This window comes from Pseudophryne corroboree, chromosome 4 (assembly GCF_028390025.1).
Source record: "Pseudophryne corroboree isolate aPseCor3 chromosome 4, aPseCor3.hap2, whole genome shotgun sequence".
In the NCBI taxonomy this organism is placed as follows: Eukaryota; Metazoa; Chordata; class Amphibia; order Anura; family Myobatrachidae; genus Pseudophryne; species Pseudophryne corroboree.
Window position 1 is genome coordinate 273,280,836 of NC_086447.1, and position 23,905 is coordinate 273,304,740.

Here is a 23,905-nt window from a genome sequence, read left to right on the forward strand (position 1 = left end):
CTTTGTTTTGACTGTCATTAGTGTTCTCTTCTAGGAATCTACTTTTTGGTGAGAAAAACCAATTTTGTCTTTATTTTTGGGTGTGGTCCACAAAAACAAGACTTTATTTCTTTAGGAGCAGGTAAGTGTCGTTGGCCTGTGTTGGAGTTTGTTTGTTGGAAGTGTCTGTATGCTGTTTTTGACTGTCATTTGTGTTCTCTTGTAGGTTTTGTTTTTTTGGTGAGAAAAACCAATTTTGTCTTTATTTTTGGGTGTGGTCCACAAAAACAAGACTTTATTTCTTTAGGAGCAGGTAAGTGTCGTTGGCCTGTGTTGGTGCTTGTTTTTTTTTTTTATTTTTAATAATTTTTTGTGTAAAGTTTGCTAAACAAAGTGTTTGGGGTTTCCAGGATTGATCTGCAAAGTAGTGTTTGTCTTTCCTGGACTAGGTACTAAATTTCTTATTTTTTTTTTTTTTTCAAAAGATTTTTTGCATTAATATATGTTTTTTATATCCAAATATTAAATTTAGTTTTATTTGCTTTTTATTTTTGCATTTTTGACATGAATTCAACACAGAAAAAATGTACGCTCCTGCAGTAAGTTGACACCACAATTGTAAAAACAGTTATTGTGTAAAATTTTGGAAAACTTTGTTTTTTTTTTAATTGACATTTCTTAACATTCTCTCCAAAAAGTGTGTGATGTCAATACATATTGCGGCAGAAGCCCTACCTCCCCAACCCACGCCAGCACTCCCACCCCAACCGCCAGCCCCACAACCACAGCCGGCTCCTCATCAACCAAGGCAACGGAGGCGTGCTAGGCCACCAATTTTCAGAACCCGTGTCATACTTTTTGGGATGCCAGATGATGTGGTGGTGCGTAGATACCGGCTGCCACCACATCTAATCCTAGACACTCTCTCCATAATAGAGAGTGATCTGGAGTCTGAAATTCGGTATCCTACAGCAATACCACCATTGACACAATTCCTTGCAGTGTTACATTTTTTGGCCACAGGATCATTCCAGCATGTTGTTGGAGACCTGGTTGGCATGTCGCAGGGCCAGTTCAGTAAGGTCCTGCGACGTGTCTGCCAGGCTTTCATCAAGCGTGTTAAGCAATTTATTGCTATGCCTTTGGATGTTGGTGCCCTAGATGTGGTGAAGCGGCAATTTGCGGAAGGTGGTAGTCGCTTCCCACATGTTATTGGGGTTGTGGATGGCACACATGTTGCTATTCAGCCACCAAGACATAATGAAGAAATTTATAGAAACAGGAAACTGTTTCATTCTCTGAATGTAATGGTTGTTTGTGGGCCATCCCTCCAGATCCTTTCCCTGAACGCAAAGTTTACAGGAAGTTCCCATGATGCGTATGTCATTAGACAATCAGGGATATGGCAGAGATTAAGATCAAGTCAACGACCAGACATGTGGTTATTGGGTGAGTTGTTGCTCAAATTTTTTAGTTAAAAAGTAACAACAATATATGAAATTTGAGATCTAAAATGTGGCTCTTATTCCAACAGGAGACCGTGGATATCCTTGCACCCCCTGGCTCATGACTCCTTACCGTAATCCCAGGCCAGGACCACAGATGGCATTTAACTCCGCGCTTACTGCCACTAGGCAGCTGGTGGAGCGCACAATTGGTGTCCTGAAAGGGCGCTTTCGTGTGCTCCACCGCACGGGTGGCGACATCATGTATTCGCCGGAGATGGCAAGTAAAATAGTGGTCCTGTGCGCAATACTCCATAATATCGCGGTAAGGAGTAGTGTTGAGCTTCCTCAGGCAGAGGAATTGCCTGATGAGGAGCCAGGGGTTGTGCCACGCTTCGGTGGGGGGAGTGTGACACGGAGGGGGAGCCAAGTGAGGGCAAGAATCGTAGCAGAACATTTCAGGTATAGTGTTTTTCCCATTTATATTTGCACAAATAATACAACCCAGTATGCTTATGTATTTTTAAACATGATTGCATTTAGTATGTTCTTGTAAAGTGATTGGGGAATGCTGTTGTTGTGTTTGAATGGTTTTTTCTTTTTAAACATAAAAAACAAAAACACGTTAAGCTGACAATGTTTATGTAATAATTTAAATACTGTAATGTTAATAAATAGTGTCCTTATTTATTTTATATCCTCAAATCCTGATTATGTAAACAAACACACAAACAAATGATACTCAATGTTTGACACTTTGTGACTGTCCAGCTGAATGATCACACGACCTGTGGTGAGTACACAGATATGTTTAGTAATTTTCAGTAAAGTCTGTCTCTGTGTGTTTTATCTAATTGTTTCTAACAAACATTTTCGCTTCTGCTAATGCGAATTTCCGCTCGTGCAAAATAACACTCTGCTCTTCACAGCATTGCAAAGATCAATAAAGTTATTAGAAATGACATATTTTTGGCCAATCACATGCTACCAGACACTATAAATATATGCCCAAATAAGGAAAACGCCATTGCCATGATGCGTGCAGCACCGTTCTCCAGGCGGGAGCTCCGCGTGCTGGTGGCGGTGATGGACCGCCGCGTAGGCCGCGTTGGGCGCTTCATCCCCAATCGGGTGAAGCGCGAGGCCTACGCGGAGGTCCGCCGCCTGCTGCGGACTCGCGTCCGCAGCAGGCGGACAATCATCCAGCTGGAGAGGCGCTGGAGTGATCTCCGCAGGCGGACTCCAGATCTGTTGGCGGAGATCCGCCAGCAAATCCGTGCTCTCCATACACGAAGTAAGTTACATTACATACGATTTTTAGCTTAAAATGTGCTAATGTTTGCTTGTTTTTCTTTGTTTCCGACGCATTGTTGAAAACCATTGTGCAAAACCATGTGCACTGCAGGGGAAGCATATGTAACATGTGCAGAGTGTGTAAGATTGTGGTGGTGTGTGTTAAAGCATTTTTTAAATTTGCAGTGTTAAAATAAAACAGGCTGGATTTTCCATGCCCATAATTTCTAAACACACCCAAATCTAACTCTCTCTGCACATGTTATATATGCAACCCCTGCAGAGCACATGCTTTTGGCCAAATGCTAAATAAATTCCTGCTGTAATCCCCTTGGAATTACCAAGATTTTACAGTAAGTGGTAGGCTAATTGCATCCTTCAGTGTATTTTTTTGGAAATTAGGACAGTGTGTGTGGTTAGGGAAAACAGTACTGACTGTAGTAAAGTGACACGAAACAAGTGCATGTTTTCAAGAAATAAGAAGCAGCCTGGAAACTGGTCCAAAATACTGGATCAGTGCTGGCTATATAATAAGGTGCCTTGAATACTAATCTGGTGATGGTGCCTAGACCAATCACTATGACTCAATGGACTAGATTAAGGAATGAGCTTCAAAGTTCACGTTTGGAAACATTTTATTTGCTGTGGCCAACATGAAGAGGATCTTAACATGTTTGAGTTTCAAAATAAAATATATTAAAAAAAAAATATGTAACAGAACATTGATATGAACAAATGAATACTATGTAATTTTGCATAATTTAACAATGTTTACAATATTAACATTCTAGGACAACAACAACGGCACAACTCCCCACCCCCTTCCCCTTCCCACTCACCCTCCCCTTCTCACTCCCCCTCCCCTTCTCATTCCCCCTCCCCTTCTCACTCCCCCTCCCCTTCACAGTCCCCCTCCCCTTCTCACTCCCCCTCCCCTTCACAGTCCCCCTCAGCTTCCCAGTCCCCATCATCTTCCCAGTCCACCTCATCTTCCAAGGCCCCCTCATCTTCCCTGGCCCACTCCACTTTCCATTCCCCTTCTCACCACACCTCTCCATCTCTTTCTGGGACCCCTTCTCCTCCTTCCCATACCCCTTCTCCTTCATCTTCGTCATCCCCATCTGAACCCCCCTCACCCTCTATTGCCTTACATTTCTCTCCACCCCCCTCGCCCTCGCAATCAGACCCCCCCTCTGAAATTGTTGCTCCAATCCAGCCTCCTTCCCCAATCCCTCCTCCTTCCCCAATCCCTCCTCCTTCCCCAATCCATCCTCCTTCCCCAATCCCTCCTCCTTCCCCAATCCCTCCTCCTTTCACCATCCCTCAGCCGGCTTCACCGATCATGCCAAGCTCACCACCCAGTGAATGGGCACAGGAAGCCCCTGACGAACATTCCGGGAGTCAGGATGTTGCCGTGGAAAGTAAGTTTTGTTTTGGTGTCGAAATGATTACCCACTTACACTTACAATGCCAAAACATGCAGGGTTGTACTGTTTGAATTCTTGTCCCCAGGACAAAATTTGGATATTTTCATCATGGTGTACATGTTGCCTTTACATATTTGTGAGTGTCATTATATGTACAGTGTGTATGTGTGCAATATTTTGTGTGTCCACTCTAGGTTGACACTCATTAGGTAGCCAGGGTTGGCAGGACAACAGGGTTTATATGTGTTAGTTTTGAAGGCCAACAGTTAGACCTGAGTGGAGTTTAGTATGTTGTTGTCGATTTACACTTGGGCCTGTGTAGTCAGAAAATTTTAACTTACAAAACACATGCTTCACTTTGTTATGTAGACTAATGACACACTGATTTGTGGTGGGAAAGTTACATTCACAAAATGAAAAAACATTCAAATAAACCCTGTTTGCACTTATTTAGTAAGGGCAGCTTTCAGGGAGTGTGGGAATGCTATGATATGGTGGCCTTCGGAAGATATTGATATGCAGTGTGAGGAGGCAGGACCAAACCCCTTTTAAATAATGCCACAAATAAAGGATGTGAATGAATGGCAACATGGTGTAACAGTGTTGAAGATGGAACATAGGGGTTAAAATCCAAGATGTTTGCATGCCGGACAAATTTTAGCAGTTGGGCCAAACCATGTGCACTGCAGGGGAGGCAGATATAACATGTGCAGAGAGAGTTAGATGTGATTGGGTAATTTTGATTCTGTGCAGGGTAAATACTGGCTGCTTTATTTTTAATGTGCTAATTAGATAGAAGATTGAACACATCCCACCCAAATCTAACTCTCTCTGCACATGTTATATCTGCCTCCCCTGCAGTGCAAATGGTTTGGAGCAACTACTTAAATTTTTAAAGCTGCAATCAACTTGGAATTACCACCATAACTTTAACATGGGATGTTGCCCAGAACAAACAATACAATTAATCTTGACTATTGGGGAACAACTTCTACAAGTTATTAAATTTATTTAGCCTTGTTTGCTATGGCCAACGCTACATCTTACAATGAAATCACATAGGAGCAAATGTAGGCCATGCTCTTTACAATTGGAATAAGTCGCACAAAAAAACTGAGCATGCTGGCTTTTTTTAAGGCTAATGATTGAACCCTAAAACAGTCATGATGTATCAACTTTGCCATTAAGCAGGCCTGTCCAAACTGCGCAACTGCAACTGTAGAAAAACTACACATCCCAGCATGCCCTTACACAGGTTTTTCATTCCCTGGCACCAAAACTGAGTCAACGACTGCTGGTATATGTAGTTTCACACAAGCAGGAGGAATGCAGTTTGGACCTGCATGCATTAAAGTGTGCTTTGTGCCTTGCTAGGCTAATAAGCAATGTGAGTAAGTTAGTAATGTTTGTTATCTCTTAATTACAGATGTTGCCGTTGGAGATCCAACATCCTTGCAGGATATAGTTTGCAGTATGAGGCGCCATCTCCAGGCCTTGGTGGGGCTTTTGGACGCCATGCAAAAATTTTGTTAATTTTATGATTATAATTAAAAATATTATAAAAAATGATAATATCAGTATTCCACTTTTAAAAAAAAATAAACTAATAAATTTAAAAACTTCAGCGGCTCTTTATTATTTAGTCATGCAATAAAGGAACAGCAGATTGCAGAACAAACATTTCTTACCTTAAACATTTCAAACATCTAACGTAAGTTATTTTAAATCAACAACTAAAACATGTTATTGGCTTTTTAAACATGCATACACCTTCATTCACATACAAAAACTCTACTTTAATAAATTCTAAAAACACATTAGACCAAGCACATTGCAAACATCTATATTTATATTAAACATGTAAATAAAAGGAGGTTATTTTATGGCTACAAAGTGTTTTTCTGGGATTTCAACAAATACTTAATTGATCATGACCATTTCAATTAATTCACTAATTGGATTTGTTATTGAGGAGGGCTTGTGGACTTTGATTTGGAAGGTGTTAGTCCACTTAATAGTATAAAAACAAATTGTGGTGCGTTTTTCAGCAAAAGTGATCACTTTAACTGAAAAATGTGTAAATATACTACAACTTAGTATTTGTACGAAGAAGTATGTGTTTATGCGATGGGTTCGCATTGCTGCGAGGATTTCGCATTGTTGCGATGTCATTTGCCGTACGCCCACTTTGTGTAATAATGCGTGCGAATGTGCTAAAATACGTTGGGGGCGGATGTTCGCAAATTTACTACATTAACGCAACTTTACTAATAGGCTGTGCGAACGAAAAACTTAGCGAACAACTCGGAATGAGGGCCCATGTGCACTGCAAGGGAGGCAGATTTAACATGTTCAGAGAGAGTTAGATTTGGGTGTGGTGTGTTCAATCTGCAATCTAATTTGCAGTGTAAAAATAAAGCAGCCAGTATTTACCCTGCACAGAAACAAAATAACCCACCCAAATCTAACTCTCTCTGCAAATGTTATATCTGCCTCCCCTGCAGTGCACATGGTTTTGCCCAACTTCCAACAAAATTCCTGCTGCAATCAACTTGGAATTACCCCCATAGAGCATAAAAAGAAAAAGGGGACTATTATCCCTTATATATTACTAGTTGCAGTTCTCTGCTCCACATAGAAAGTGTCCAGTCAGTGACTCAAAATATAACTAAATAATAAAAAAAAACCATTAAGTCCATCTACTACAGGGCCTAATTCAGACCTGATCGCTGTTGTGTGAATTTTCAAGGCGGACGATTATCGATCAACGGCATGCATACGGATTGTAGTGTGCACGCGCGAGGCCAAGCGGCGAAAGAATCCAGCGTCTTTTTTTTTTTAATCCCTAGGCATATGCAAGATGATTGACAGGAAGCGGACGTTTGGTGGGGGTTGTAACTGGCCCTTTTCTGGGAGTGACCGTAAAAACGCAGGTGTTCCCAAGTGTTTACAGGGAGGGCGTGTGACGTCAGCTGCAGTCCCAAACTGCCTATTTCTATCGCACTGTAGGAGTAGGTCCTGGGCTATGCACAGACTGGAAAAACGATTTGATGATGAGTGAGTTGCGAACGGATTTGCAGCTGACCAGTGTTTGCAAAGCTTTTCGCATGGCGTACGCAGCTTGCACGGTGGTGGGTATTCACTCCGTCTGGGCAGCAACTATCTGATAGCAAACCTTTGCAAATTCGCAGAGGAGCGTTCAGGTCTGAATTAGGCCCACAATCCATTATCCTTAATATTCGTGTGTTAAGATTAGATGCAATAAACCATTGTGTTTATAGTGCAAACACCAATTCTTTGAATAAGTGTGAGTATTATTCATGCTCAACCATATATGATGCCAGAAGGCCTAGTGTGTTCAACCACCCAAATGCGTATCATTTTTCTGTCGGAAATGTATATGTCTGTCAGTGAGGCAGGGGTGTGCTGCTGTCAGTGAGGCAGGGGTGTGCTGCTGTCAGTGAGGCAGGGGTGTGTTGCTGTCAGTGAGGCAGGGGTGTGCTGCTGTCAGTGAGGCGGGAATTGCTGCTGTCAGTGAGGCGGGAATTGCTGCTGTCAGTGAGGCAGGGGTGTGCTGCTGTCAGTGAGGCGGGGAGGTGCTGCTCTCAGTGAGGCGGGGAGGTGCTGCTCTCAGTGAGGTGGGGATGTGCTGCTGTCAGTGAGTTGGAGAGATGCTGCTGTCATGCTGCAGGGATGTGCCTCTGTCAGTGAGGCATGGATGCGCTTCTTTTCTGTGAATAGTGTCTCTGTGAATTATGTTTTTGTTTACAGTTGTGAGTGATACAGCTGTGGCTTTGTGATGGGGTTTTGGTGACAGTTGGAAGTAGTTCAGGTGTGTGAAAAAATGCATGCTTATGCGATTTGGTGTGTCCAATCATGTTAGTGGGATTTCTGTCATTCTAACAGACCTTTATATATGGTCCCTACTCACAGCACCCTGATCGTGATGATACTTAGCCTGGAACCTGCCTGGGAAAATTACCTATGCAATGGTGATAACCCCATCACAATTGATTTTGTGGTTTTGGAGTTTATCACAATCGTATAAACAAACAGACAGACTTTCATTTATAAGATGTATAGACAGCAGAAATGGCCTAATTCTTTTTTTTTTTTTTTTTTTTTTACAATTTTGGGGCATATTTATCAAATATTTGTGGCACATTTGCAAATATTTAGTATCACCCGCATGTATGAAGGAGGTGGACTGCAACAGATAGCTCCGATATCTGATGTGATCCCTCCATTTCTGACAGCAGCTACAGCCCCCCTAGGTTTCTATGGAGGATGCAATGCTGTCAAAATTACCAGGTCCAAAGATAGGTCCCCACAGCTAACACAGCTACAATTTGCAGAAAGCACCAGGAGATTGTGGCTTGGAACCCTCCCTGGCAATGGCAGACACAAATGTGGGGTCAGCAGACCACGCATGCACATGAGTCCCTGCACTGTAGTGAACACATCCCATGGATGGGCTCCTTTTACAGCCCCTGTCCCTGTGTGTGCACATTCGTATATCTGGCCTTTGTAATTACATCCTGCAATGTGATTTTGTGTGTTAATATTGTTCCCAGATTTTCTGAAGATCAGCAATACTCCATAAAAGAGATCTCCTGCAGGCAATGGGTGAAACTGCACTAGTTAATATTATATTATAAATAACTAGATATGTCACTTAAAAGAACAATACTAACCCCCAGCGAATGTAGGTAATGATAATTAGTTTGATATATATGCTTTATGTAAAAATAATAATAATCATGAAACAAAACAAAATAAATTAGCAACATGTCAGTTCTCCTTGGATTTCATTTTGGGGGCCTGCTCGTGTGCAGAATGGGTCCTGCATTGTTGCACGGAGTGCCTTCCGGGCCGCAGCCTCATTGACAGGCTTCAGCCATTTGGGGTGGGAAGTGGGCCGAGCTGGGCAGCGCTACTGAAAATGGAAGTTTGATGCCCCATTTTCTAGGAGTGCCAAAGTCAGGGTCTGCATCTTCCGACCTCCTAACCTCAGCTAAAGAGTAGAGAGCCCCAATCTGAGTAACCTTAAGCTGGGTACACACTGGGCGATAATGAAATGCCGGCGATGAATGACTGTATCGTAGAACGATATAACTAGTACACACTGAACGTTATCGTTCAACGATAACTATCAGTGACGTCACCGCCGGTTTCCTGGACATGCAGCTCAGCCTGACATTGACAGGTTGTGCTGCATGTCAGCTCAATATTGGTGAACGCTGAATGACATGCGGGAGTGCGCATAGCTCACCAATATTATCCCATACATACTGGAAGATATAAGTCGTTATCATTTATTTTTTTAGGCTGAAATCGCCCAGTGTGTACCCGGCTTTAGGGTTACTCAGGTGACCGAAGGTCTCACAGATGATCCAATGCTCAGTCTTAGGATACAGCACACGGATCTGCAATGGCAGCATGCCGGTGCTTTCTTCTGCCTTAACATATTTTTTCACACTACTGCAGCGTCAAGTAGTAGTTTCTGAATCTGGCCCTAAGCCTGAGAAATCCATCTTTGTAACCAGAGTACTTTTTCATGGGCACTGAAAGATCTCTGAAGTTTTTTAAGTGTGGCCATCATTTCCTGAGTTCTCTCTGTGGAGTATCTATTCTATCTATTCTGTCTGTTCTATTCTATTCTATTCTTCCAGAGAACGAGACAGCACACACGTGTCTGTAATTAATGCACAAAGGGGGTCATTCTGACCCAATCGCACGCTGCAGTTTATCACAGCGGTGCGATCGGGTCAGAACTGCGCATGCGCCGGCGCCCCACTACGCCGGTGCATGCCAGACAGCCGAAGGCGTCGCTGCAGTACGATCGCCTCTGCCTGATTGACAAACAGAGGCGGCTGCTTGGCGGGGGGGGGTGAAACGGCGGCATTTGACCACCATTTCGTGGGCACGGTCTGGCCAGCGCAGGCATGGCTGGACCAAGCGGGGGGGTGGGCCACAGCCGCTGCGTGATGGGGAGCGACTAGTAGCTCCCGGCCAGCACGCTAAAGCTGCGCTGGCCGGGAGCTACTCCTAAAGTGCAAAAGCATCACCGCTGTGCGATGCTTTTGCACTTCTTCTGGGGGGCCGGCACTCACATGCGGGGCGGGATAGCCCTGTGCTGGGCGTCCCCCCGCATGTCTGTGGACATGATCGTAGCCCTGCAAAATTTTGCAGGGCTATGATCAACTCGGAATGACCCCCAAAATTCAACATAGTGCAATATATCTGCAGAATTGTTTCACCCAAGTGAATGGGTGGACTGATTCTACACACACATGAAAAAGTGCCCAGATTTGACAAAACTGTGGTTACGCACTGGAAACGCAAGGTGACGCTTTTGATTGTACATGTATAGGCTGCTAGTTCTGTTTGCGCTGTTTTTTAATGTTAACGCTTTCGTAATAAATATGCCTTTATCAGTAAAGAAGGTAATCATTACAAAAATAATGCGGCTGTGGAGAGGAAACAACTACGTTTTGTACTGTACTTCCTCTGTTTGTGAACTACTTATTGGCCACTAGATGGCAAGATTGTAATTCTAAAAGAAAACCCTCCGGCATTTAACAGCTGTCAAATGAGTGAGAAATCAATGAAAAGTGTTGGAAGGTTCACAACTTTAAAATGTGTATTGGCTTCAGATGGAATTAATATCAGATAGTTTTTATTGGATAGTGTAGCTGTAATGATTATTGCATATGAATTGTATCATAAACATCTTTACAGTGCAATCTTGCAATGAACCCACTCATTTGGCATGTTAAGCTTATGTTATCATGCTATGGATTACATATACCATACCTCCCAACATGACCCTCTCCAGGAGGGACAGAATGCTCTACTCCTGGGCTTCCCTCTTAATTTATGGTTGCCATCACCTGTGCTGAAACACCTTTCTTATCCATTAACCTGTTCAATACAGGTGCCGGCAATCACAAATTAAGAGAAAAGTCCAGAAGCAGAGCATTGTGTCCCTCCTGGAGAGGGTCATGTTGGGAGGTATGCATATACTACTGAGATACTTGGATGCTATTTTTAAGCGCACTTATCCTAACTATCTATCCATTCAGATGTACTCAATATAAGGGAACTGCCGCAAGCTCCACATTAATAACAGGACCAAAAAAAGATAGTTATGCAAGCAACTAAAGAGCAAATGAACCAAATGTATGTGCTGTACAGACACAAATTAATGTTGCTCTCCAGCCCCTCTCCCCCAACAAGTAGAACTATGTGAATCGTATCCAATCCTCCATGCTGCCCTGCTCTGGCCTCTCTGCCCTATGTTAAACACAGACACAGCTGAGCTACTGTATATAAGAACAATCACTTACACAAATATGTCCATTAATTTTTTTCCTACAAATATACGGTAATGCAGAATTGGTGTAAGTTACTGTGCAGAGGGAACATAATCCCTCTCACTTTCAACTGGGTCTGGGACTGAGGGTCGACAGCACAAAGGTCGACACACCTTAGGTCGACGCCAATTGGTCGACACACCTTAGGTCGCCATGGACAAAATGTCGACATGGACAAAAAGTCGACAGGAACAAGGTCGACATGGAAAAAGGTCGACATTAGTTTTTTTATGGTTTTTTTGGTGTCGTTTTCTTCGTAGAGTGACCGGGAACTCCAATTAGTGCACCGCGTCCCCTCGCATGGCTCGCTTCGCTACCGCTTTGCTCGGCACACTTTACCGTTCCAATCGTAGTCCACGTGGATCGTTAAGTATGAAAAGGTTCAAAAAAAGAAAAAAATAGTGAAAAACTCATGTCGACCTTTTTCCATGTCGACCTTGTTCCTGTCGACCTTTTGTCCATGTCGACCTAAGGTGTGTCGACCAATTGGCGTCGACCTTTGTGCTGTCGACCTGGAGTCCGGATACCCTTTCAACTCTATCGTAACAATGGGCCTGATTCAGAGGTGGATGCAAATGATGTCACCGCTGTGCAAAAGCTGCAGGAGGTTGTCTAATCCACTGCGCTGCTTCTGCAGACGGATCACTAAGTAACCCTCAGATTACTCAGGATGTCCGGCAAAACTTTGCTGCCATGGCCAGTGTAACTGTCTGAGGACACAGCCACTGTCTAGAACGTTCCCAGTCGATGCCACAAAATTCCGTCAGTCTGTCAATCAGGCTGCGACTAACAGGGCACTGTGCAGTCCTGAAAACATCGTCAGTTGCGACCAGATCAGGACTGCTTTTGGGGCTGAATCAGCGCCAATGTCTAAATTTCAAGGAAAATAATAGAATATGTCTCTGCTCTACCAACAAATTAGTATTTTAACTACAAAGCATTTCTCAGATTTTCTTTTATTTTGAAATACGCTTTTTGACAGTGTTATGTATTATATTTTAGTACAGGTTGAGTATCCCATATCCAAATATTCCGAAATACTGACTTTTTTGAGTGAGAGTGAGATAGTGAAACCTTTGTTTTTTGATGGCTCACTGTACACAAACTTTGTTTAATACACAATGTTATTAAAAATATTGTATTAAATGACCTTCAGGCTGTGTGTATAAGGTGTATATGAAACAAAAATGAATTGTGTGAATGTACACACACTTTGTTTAATGCACAAAGTTATAAAAAATATTGGCTAAAATTACATTCAGGCTGTGTGTATAAGGTGTATATGTAACATAAATGCATTCTGTGCTTAGATTTAGGTCCCATCACCATGATATCTCATTATGGTATGCAATTATTCCAAAATACGGAAAAATCCCATATCCAAAATACCTCTGGTCCCAAGCATGTTGGATAAGGGATACTCAACCTGTATTATATATTTTTAAGTTATACTATACTCCTAAATCTTACATTGTCGGAACAGTCTGAGATCAGGCCCAAAAGCAAAATTTGTGTAAGGGCTTAATGGTGCAGTCCTTGCCCCAGACGAGCAGGGCAGGAGCCTCAGGGGGAGGGGGCCTCCCAGGGGCAGGATCCCCAGCATAATAGGGTCCCCTCCACCGCACTCCCTGCACACCATGTGATACCGACACTAATGTAAGCAGATGTGTTTATACAGTATGTGCATCTTCTTGAATAGTGATTTGCATCAGCTGGGATGTTATATAAATGGGATGATCCTTATGGTGCTATAACGGGTGTAGTATGGTATGCCGGCGGCTGGGCTCCCGGTGACCAGCATACCGGCACGGGAGCCCGACCGCCGGCATACCGCCAGTGTGGCGAGCGCAAATGAGCCCCTTGCGGGCTCGCCGTGCTGCGGGCACCGTCACGCTATTTTATTCTCCCTCCAGGGGGGTCGTGGACACCCACGAGGGAGAATACCTGTCGGTATGCCGGGTGTCGGGATTCCGGCGCCGGTAAACTGTGCGCCGGGATCCCGACATTCGGCATACTGAAGACCACCCGCTATAACAGAGGGTTGCAGCCTGTTTCTATCCAGCTGGTGCTGACTTACAATTCCCAGTCTCTGGCTTCCAGGGTAAAATGGGACTTGTTGTTCCACAGCTGCTAAAGAGTCACAGGTAACCCAAGCCTGCGTCAGAATAATCACATTTTCCACCACTTTAGTTTAATGAGCTAGAACCAGATATGTTTCTATTTTCGGTCACTCTTGGACCAACTATAGCCTTGTTTAATTGCTTATAATATGTACAACACCATATTATTTTTAAACCCATATATAATTTAGGGATCCGGTCAGGATTTCGGCAGTTGAAATACCGACAGCAGTACTCTGTGTTTTATTATCACTGTTTATCAGAAGCATTGTTTGTTAGCTTACACATTAGTCAGATTGCTTCATAAGCTTGTCCATATTATGGGTCATGTAGCAACCAGAAGAAGGAAGTATTCCCTATTATGGGCACACTCGGACTTTGTGACACTATACTTAAAGTCAACTATCTGAATGATATTTGACCACTAATGTTAAAATATAACTTTTATTTATTATCTTAAAACATCTGCGAAAATATTGTGCAAGTGAAAACAAGTGCAAAAATAATAAACAAAATGTGAAATGATGCTAAAAATTCAGTCACTGCTGCCTTTAATTTTTCACTCTCTCAAGTGTTTAGAATGTATCCATTTTTGTTACAAAAATCATTTCTTTACCATCCTATTGGAAACAAATGTATCCTTTGTAAGTGCAACTGTGAGAGCTGTAAAGGACTAGATTGCCATTCTTAGTTGACAATCTCTTATTCTTGGGAGTGTGCGCACCACTCTTTTCCAAGTTTTATAATCAGGCACTCATGTCCTGTGTAATACCTGTAATAAGCCCTTTATTATAGCTGTCTGTTTTACAGAATAATCCTTCATAGCCCCCTATTATTCAGTTTCTATTTCTTAATAATATATTCCACTGTATTAGACTTTACTTATAGTTCGATTAAACGTTTCAATACAGATGGAATATTAATGTGATGAAACTGAAGATAGTCGTACCATATGACACTACTAAGTTGACAGACTACACATGCTATTTTTGCCTGCCTATATTATTGATCTTAGATCATTTTAAATAAATTCAAAGGACAATTGTGTTCCCTGCCAATTGTTCAGGAATATTGCCAGTTTATTTTCTATAACAATCACTATGCTAATAGATGATTGGTGCCCCCCGATTGTGGCTTATACTTCCACATCCAAATTAAGGTGTATAACCGTGTTGGCACCTAGATTTTATACCTCGCCCACTGGAAAGGTATGGTAATGGTATGTTATAAATGCACTATATCGTATAGTATTTGGACAGACCTAATATATTGTCCTTCTCTTACATACCCCAGCTAATACCTGCTGGCCGTGGCGATGATATATTATAGGTAGTGTGTTATATCATATACTGTTTAAGGTAAAGCTACAATATTATCCTACTGTTACATGACCCAGCTTATACCTGCTGGTCGTAGCTTATACCTCCAGTTCCACACATATGGTCAGGGGTCCACATAGCATTCCCTATCAGGGTAATATCACTATGTCCCACACGATTATTAGTGTTTGTTAATCAGGTTAAGTTCCTAGTATAGACAGGTGTGTTAGATAATGCAGAGGTGTAGCGGCTACCTGTCAATAATACCTATCACATCTCCCATTTAAAAATCTTGTTAGACAGTGCTAATATGATAAAATGGGTGGATATATCTTTATATGGAGATGTACAAATGTGGAGGATGTAAAGCGTGTGATTATATGACAAAGACAACGGAATTTGAAGATAAATATCACAAAATACATAAGATCAGGGACTACATAAACTGTGTGACATCTGGAGTTGTATACTGTCTCGTCTGCACATGTGGGAAAAGATATATTGGTATGACAACTAGACCATTGAAACAGAGGGTTCTGGAGCACGTTGGTTCGATCAGAAATTGCCAAAAGGATTATAATAAATTCAAACCACTGACAACGGTTGCAAAACATTTCCATGAAAAACATGCCGGAAAAGCAACAGACCTTAAGGCATTTGGAATAGAACGAGTACACTTGGGAATAAGAGGAGGCAGCATAACACAAGAGCTGCTGAGAAAGGAAAGTCGATGGACTTTCCTACTAGATGGCTTACAACCAAACGGTATGAATGAACATATTAATTTTTCACCATTTCTAACTGGATGAACTTTCCCTCAAAATGCAATAATTAAAGAATCCATGTTTGAAAATATGGGATTGGTCAGAGCAATTGACCACATCATGGTAAATAGAGTGTATGTACACGCAGCTAAGCCCCTCACGTTTTGTTTTATTGGTGCACGGTTGTACACCATCTAGTAGGAAAGTCCATCGACTTTCCTTTCTCAGCAGCTCTTGTGTTATGCTGCCTCCTCTTATTCCCAAGTGTACTCGTTCTATTCCAAATGCCTTAAGGTCTGTTGCTTTTCCGGCATGTTTTTCATGGAAATGTTTTGCAACCGTTGTCAGTGGTTTGAATTTATTATAATCCTTTTGGCAATTTCTGATCGAACCAACGTGCTCCAGAACCCTCTGTTTCAATGGTCTAGTTGTCATACCAATATATCTTTTCCCACATGTGCAGACGAGACAGTATACAACTCCAGATGTCACACAGTTTATGTAGTCCCTGATCTTATGTATTTTGTGATATTTATCTTCAAATTCCGTTGTCTTTGTCATATAATCACACGCTTTACATCCTCCACATTTGTACATCTCCATATAAAGATATATCCACCCATTTTATCATATTAGCACTGTCTAACAAGATTTTTAAATGGGAGATGTGATAGGTATTATTGACAGGTAGCCGCTACACCTCTGCATTATCTAACACACCTGTCTATACTAGGAACTTAACCTGATTAACAAACACTAATAATCGTGTGGGACATAGTGATATTACCCTGATAGGGAATGCTATGTGGACCCCTGACCATATGTGTGGAACTGGAGGTATAAGCTACGACCAGCAGGTATAAGCTGGGTCATGTAACAGTAGGATAATATTGTAGCTTTACCTTAAACAGTATATGATATAACACACTACCTATAATATATCATCGCCACGGCCAGCAGGTATTAGCTGGGGTATGTAAGAGAAGGACAATATATTAGCTCTGTCCAAATACTATACGATATAGTGCATTTATAACATACCATTACCATACCTTTCCAGTGGGCGAGGTATAAAATCTAGGTGCCAACACGGTTATACACCTTAATTTGGATGTGGAAGTATAAGCCACAATCGGGGGGCACCAATCATCTATTAGCATAGTGATTGTTATAGAAAATAAACTGGCAATATTCCTGAACAATTGGCAGGGAACACAATTGTCCTTTGAATTTATTTAATATGATCTAAGATCAATAATATAGGCAGGCAAAAATAGCATGTGTAGTCTGTCAACTTAGTAGTGTCATATGGTACGACTATCTTCAGTTTCATCACATTAATATTCCATCTGTATTGAAACGTTTAATCGAACTATAAGTAAAGTCTAATACAGTGGAATATATTATTAAGAAATAGAAACTGAATAATAGGGGGCTATAAAGGATTATTCTGTAAAACAGACAGCTATAATAAAGGGCTTATTACAGGTATTACACAGGACATGAGTGCCTGATTATAAAACTTGGAAAAGAGTGGTGCGCACACTCCCAAGAATAAGAGATTGTCAACTAAGAATGGCAATCTAGTCCTTTACAGCTCTCACAGTTGCACTTACAAAGGATACATTTGTTTCCAATAGGATGGTAAAGAAATGATTTTTGTAACAAAAATGGATACATTCTAAACACTTGAGAGAGTGAAAAATTAAAGGCAGCAGTGACTGAATTTTTAGCATCATTTCACATTTTGTTTATTATTTTTGCACTTGTTTTCACTTGCACAATATTTTCGCAGATGTTTTAAGATAATAAATAAAAGTTATATTTTAACATTAGTGGTCAAATATCATTCAGATAGTTGACTTTAAGTATAGTGTCACAAAGTCCGAGTGTGCCCATAATAGGGAATACTTCCTTCTTCTGGTTCCTACATGTGTATAACTTATTCCCAGGAGCACCTCCCACAGAATATAAGTGATCAATAAAGATTTAATATATGGGAAAGGACCGTATGTGACTAACTGAATAATCATTGCCTTATACATATATAGGTCTGTGCGACCCCCCTTTTTCTTTTCTTTCTACCCATATTATGGGTCATACAGTACCATCTGTGTTATCAGGTAATTGCACACAACAGAAGATATACTCAAGCTCCAGATATCATAAAAGTTTATTCTTTGTTATTACAAGATTGGATGCCGATTATAATTACAGATCATTAACAAGCAATAAAACTACCCACTTTAGAGTCTCTATCTGTCTATTCTACTCATTGTCTGCTTAATGTGTTATTTTTCACTTGGTCACTAGGCATGTTTTCCCTGCGCCTAAAAAGGGGACGTATTATCTTGTGCAGGCAGCTATCTATTTATATCGCCATTGCGCTAGCAAGGAAAATTAGGCATTTTCAAAGACCCTGGAGGCCTGACTCAGTGGCGCCAAGAAGGAGGGGGGCAGTACAAATTACCAGGGCCTTGACTGCTGAAGGGGCCCACTAAACCCCCCCCGCCCCCCAAACTGAGTATACCTTTGCTGTGGCCGGCGGTGGAGACTCCATCTTCACAGTGATGTCTTCGGCCAGAGTCTTTACTCTCTAGTTGCCAGCGTCATCTTCCCAAATATCACTGGGAAGATGGCGCTGGCCAGGAAGGGGGGACTGACTTCCAGACCAAATAAGGTAGGAAGCTAGTGCTCTTTCCCACATGGCCCCCTTGTGAAGCCGGCGGTTGCCGCAGCCAAAATTATTTTGTTATTAAAATATTTTTATATCAAAGGGGCGTAGTCATGTCTACTTTATTAAGCCACGCCCCCACCCCTTTACCAAGGCCTGGTGTGGCTCTCTACGCAGCTGGCCTGACTTAACTTTCCAATAACAGTCAAAGACCCGAGATCAGCAGTTCATGAAGTACAGGTTCCAGGAGAATTTTTTTGTGAATGCAAACACCAACTTCAACCAGAGACAATAGTTCAACAAAGTGGTGCAGACTGTGTCATTGTCAGAATATGAGTGACAGTGATGGAGATGTGCCTTGCATTAGATTTCTCTCCCTCCCTCTCTCTCTCTTCATACACATACTACTAAAAGGGATCTTCATGTTTTACCAGCAGATGGGACGCCGGCTGTCAGTATACCAACAACGGCATCTCGTCTGTCAGAATCCTGGCATCGAGTCCTGTGAAGGGCTCACTGCGCATGCCACGCTTCGGGCCTGGTGGCTCATTTTGCTCACCACAAGTTATATTGTCACTCGGTTAGTGGCATGGACCCACCAACCGAGTGGGAGTAACCTGTGGTGGTCGGAATTCTGTCCGTCGGTATTTCACCGGCTGTTAGGATTCCTGTGTCGGTCCCCTCAATGTCATGATACTGACAGCTGGTATTTTAACTTCATCTCCTACTAAAGATTCTCTGCAACACCCACAATCCATGCAGTGCCATAAAAATGGGCTCAGTATGATTTACCGACGGACACAATACCGACAGCCATTGACCTACAGTCAAAATACTGACATCCATTATGCCAACATGTTCGAAATTCTGACAAAGTCAGAATACTGACATTTGAAATGTCCTCATTACCCCACACAGTGCATGTTTTGTAGGTCTCCTCACAGAATCGCAAGTGAAATAATTAACTCCACCTGTGGACCTTTTAAAATGGGTCTTTGAGTAATTAATACACATGTGCACCTGCTGGGTTACCTGCAAAACATGCACTGTGTGGGGTAATGAGGACTGAGTTTGCAGACCTATGGTCTAAGGCAGTGGTTCTCAAACTCGGTCCTCAGGACCCCACACAGTGCATGTTTTGCAGGTTACCCAGCAGGTGCACAGATGTATTCATTATTCACTGACACATTTTAAAAGGTCCACAGGTGGAGCTAATTATTTCACTTGCGATTCTGTGAGGAGACCTGCAAAACATGCACCGTGTGGGGTCCTGAGGACCGAGTTTGAGAACCTGTGGTCTAAGGTATCACAAAATATAAATCTATGCCTGAATATGAGTAGAAGACCTCTCCATAATGTCATGTATTAAATATCTGCTTTGACTGTGTTGAGCACTGATAATTTGTAGTAAGGAAGAGGGGAGTATCCAATTAGCTGCACTAACACGTTCTGTGATCGCAGCTAATGTTGTTGCACCTTTCTCCGGAAAAATCAGGTTATTGCAGCCTGTGTGCTCCGGTTTATCGCACCTATCCTATTCCAAAACGACGATAATGGGATTTGCGCGATAATGCTAGCTGGCAAAAGCAGAGATAAGTAAAGAAGAAAGTGGGGAAATCTCCCTGTACCCCCCAAATAGCCAAACTAACATAGGAAAGCATTATAGAAGTCTATTTGTGGCCATAATACAGCTATTTGGTGTCATTAAATTGGGTCAAATGGTTGTTACATACAGGTTTGTTTGTTTTTAAATGTGGAAAAATAATAGAGAACATTTTTTCAGCAAAATAAGTGTTCTCATTAAATTTGGGATACATAAAAATGGGTATAAGTTTCTATTTTAGGGGCCTATTTATCACCATCCGCATCCAGGATGCGTATGACAGGTGATACAATCGCCCCAACTTGCACTGCGATAATTGATAACATCGCAGGGATGTATCAATTATCGCATGCAGGAACAGCGCTTGCGGTCAAGCTCTGTCCCTGCGATGCCCCTTCGCAGCATCATTGGGGTATTTTTCTTAAAAAGTACCACGATGTCCTGCTGCGCATGCGCCTCCCCGGCCGACATCGTCGCCGCCGCCCGGTTGCCCCCCCCCTATCGTGACTACCCCCGCGCGCTGCGGACCCCATCCCAGAAGATTAATATACTCACCTGTCCAGGGAGCCGGTCCGCACTGCTTCAGGAGGCTACCGGGCACCGGGTCCTTCTCCTGTGATCCCCGGTGCTGTAAACTGCGCTGCTGTTTTGCAGCATCACTATACTGCACCGGGGTCACAGTGCAGCATATAGTGGACCCTGCGTCCGGCAGCGCTCACTGGAGCAGCGGACACACTGCTCCCTGGACAGGTGAGTATGTTTTGTTGTTTTTTTTACACTGTGATCAGCTTGTGTGTCCATCGGACACACATAGCTGATCACTCTGCCGGGTCCCCGCTCAGCTTTCAAAAGCTGGGCGAAAGGGTGCACATCGCAGTGCTGCCCTGTGAACTTGTTAGCCTGAGCTGGCGAGATTATCACAGGGCACACTGCTGTATTTTTTTCAAATTTTTTCACTTTTTTTTTTTTTTTTTGTAAAATTGGCCACATCACATTTCCCATTATAAGTATGGGGAATGCGATGTGGGTTACTAAAAAAAAGTTAATTAAAGGGTTTGGAGCAGTTTTTCATGAAAACTGCTCTAAATGTCCTTTAATACATTCAGGTGATACAAAAATAATGTGAAACGGGTGTGTAAACACCCTTTTTCACATTATTTTAGTAAAAATAATGTTAATAAATAGACCCCTTAGTCATTTTAGGGGACAGTGGAAACAGATGGATTACTCCCACCTGCAAGCCTGAAAACATTTATCCCACTCATAAAGCACCCCAATATACCTGTCCCATACCTTGTACCCCAATTTCCATCAGTTTGCATTTTTTTGTCTCCAAAAATGATATGTAATTATTGCCTAATTAAAAATAATTTAAAATTTGTAAGTGCCTAATTAGTCATTCAGAGGGGTGTCCCAGAGGTTCAGAACTAAATCCCGGCATTTTTAAAATAGGGATTTTGCACTACTTATTACCAGTTCAGAGATGGTGAAGAGAAATCTAATATAAACCCTATGGAGACTTATCGGCAATAATTTATCACCACTAATAGGATACCAAATTATTGCAAATTGGATCCTCTCCCAAGTAAGAAGGTGGAATAAGGAACATAATAAGCATCGGTCCCATAAGCAAATGCAGGGGGGTTTCCGGCAAGTTGCTCAAATTCTAACAACAATAGCAATGGTATATAGGGGGTCATTCCGAGTTGTTCGCTCGTTGCCGATTTTCGCAACGGAGCGATTAAGGCGAAAATGCGCATGCGCATGGTACTTTTATTTTAGCTCAAAACTTAGTAGATTTACTCACGTTCGACCGAAGAATTTCCATTGTTGAAGTGATCGGCGTGTGATTGACAGGAAGTGGGTGTTTCTGGGCGGAAACTGTCCGTTTTCTGGGAGTGTGCGTAAAAATGCAGGCGTGCCAGGATAAAACGCGGGAGTGTCTGGAGAAACGGGGGAGTGGCTGGCCGAACGCAGGGCGTGTTTGTGACGTCAAACTAGGAACGAAACGGGCTGAGCTGATCGCAGTGTAGGAGTAAGTCTCGAGCTACTCAGAAACTGCTAAGAATTTTCTATTCACAATTCTGCTAATCTTTCGTTCGCAATTCTGCTATACACTCCCAGAGGGCGGCGGCCTAGCGTGTGCAATGCTGCTAAAACCTGCTAGCGAGCGAACAACTCGGAATGACCCCCATAATACGATTACTAGAGCTGACGCCACATCATGCAATTTAAGGGGCAAGCTAGAGATGCTGCACATGGCCAGTGGTAGCAGCTTATTCTACCAAGTGTGCTGTGTGCAGTGGCGTAACTAGAATTTTTCTCCCCCAAGCCAAAAAATTCTCCGGCGCCCCCCCCCCCCCCCCCCCCCATAATTGGCACTAGCAAAGCGATGAATCTGTGCGCGCCAGAGGCGCTAGGCGCAAAAGGGGCGTGACCTTACTGAAATGGGTGTGGCTTCACATAAAGGGGCGTGGCATTGCGGGAAAAGACAACCTTATACCCCAGTTTTGCAACCTGCACACCCAGACGTTGCCCACCATAGGGAAAAAAATAATCCTGATTCATGCCCCTTACATTATTTGTCATTTTTCCTCCTTATAGTAATGCCCAGTATACATTATGCCATATACTGCAATGGCCCTTAGACATTATGCCACACACCATAATGCCCCCGACACATTATGCCACACACCGTAATGCCTGTGACACATTATGCCACACACCGTAATGCCTGTGACACATTATGACAGGAATCGCTATGCCCGTTATACATTATGCTACACACTGCAATGCCCCTGATACATTATAGCACATACAATGTCTGTGACACATTATGACACACACCGCAATGTCCGTGATACATTATGCCACACACTGCAATGTCCGTGATACATTATGCCACACACTGCAATGTCCGTGATACATTATGCCACACACTGCAATGACCCTGAGACATTATACCACATACCACAATGCGCGTGATATAGTATACCACACACCGTAATGCCTGTGACACATACCGCAATGCCCGTTATTCCCTATGCCACACACCACAATGCCCGTTCTACATTATGCCACACACTGCAATGCCCCTGAGACATTATACCACAATGCTCGTGATATACCACACACCGTAATGCCTGTGACACATACCGCAATGCCCATTATACCCTATGGCACACACTGCAATGCCCGCTATACATTATGCCACATACTGCAATGCTCCTGAGACATTATACCACATACCACAATGCCCGTGATATAGTATGCCACACACCGTAATGCCTGTGACACATTATGACACACACCGCAATGTCCGTGATACATTAAGACACACATCGCAATGTCCGTGATACCTGTGACACATTATGGCAGGAATCGCAATGCCCGTTATACATTATGCTACACACCGCAATGCCCGATACATTATAGCACATACAATGTCTGTGACACATTATGACGCACACTGCAATGTCCGTGATACATTATGCCACACACTGCAATGTCCGTGATACATTATGCCACACACTGCAATGACCCTGAGACATTATACCACATACCACAATGCGCGTGATATAGTATACCACACACCGTAATGCCTGTGACACATACCGCAATGCCCGTTATTCCCTATGCCACACACCACAATGCCCGTTATACATTATGCCACACACTGCAATGCCCCTGAGACATTATACCACAATGCCCGTGATATAGTATACCACACACCGTAATGCCTGTGACACATACCGCAATGCCCATTATACCCTATGCCACACACTGCAATGCCCGTTATACATTATGCCACACACTGCAATGCTCCTGAGACATTATACCACATACCACAATGCCCGTGATATAGTATGCCACACACCGTAATGCCTGTGACACATTATGACACA

General features: G+C 42.7%; 1 protein-coding gene across 1 annotated transcript; it reads left to right on the top strand.

Annotated features, from left to right (window-relative positions):
- The first annotated feature begins 1,415 nt into the window (after positions 1–1,415).
- On the top strand, positions 1,416–5,754 carry LOC134910893 (uncharacterized). Its single transcript, XM_063919281.1, has 5 exons — positions 1,416–1,428; positions 1,798–1,886; positions 2,196–2,217; positions 3,509–4,138; positions 5,571–5,754. The coding sequence occupies exons 1-5, from the start codon at positions 1,416–1,418 to the stop codon at positions 5,675–5,677; spliced, it is 861 nt and encodes a 286-aa protein (XP_063775351.1). The 3' UTR covers positions 5,678–5,754.
- Positions 5,755–23,905: the final 18,151 nt, after the last annotated feature.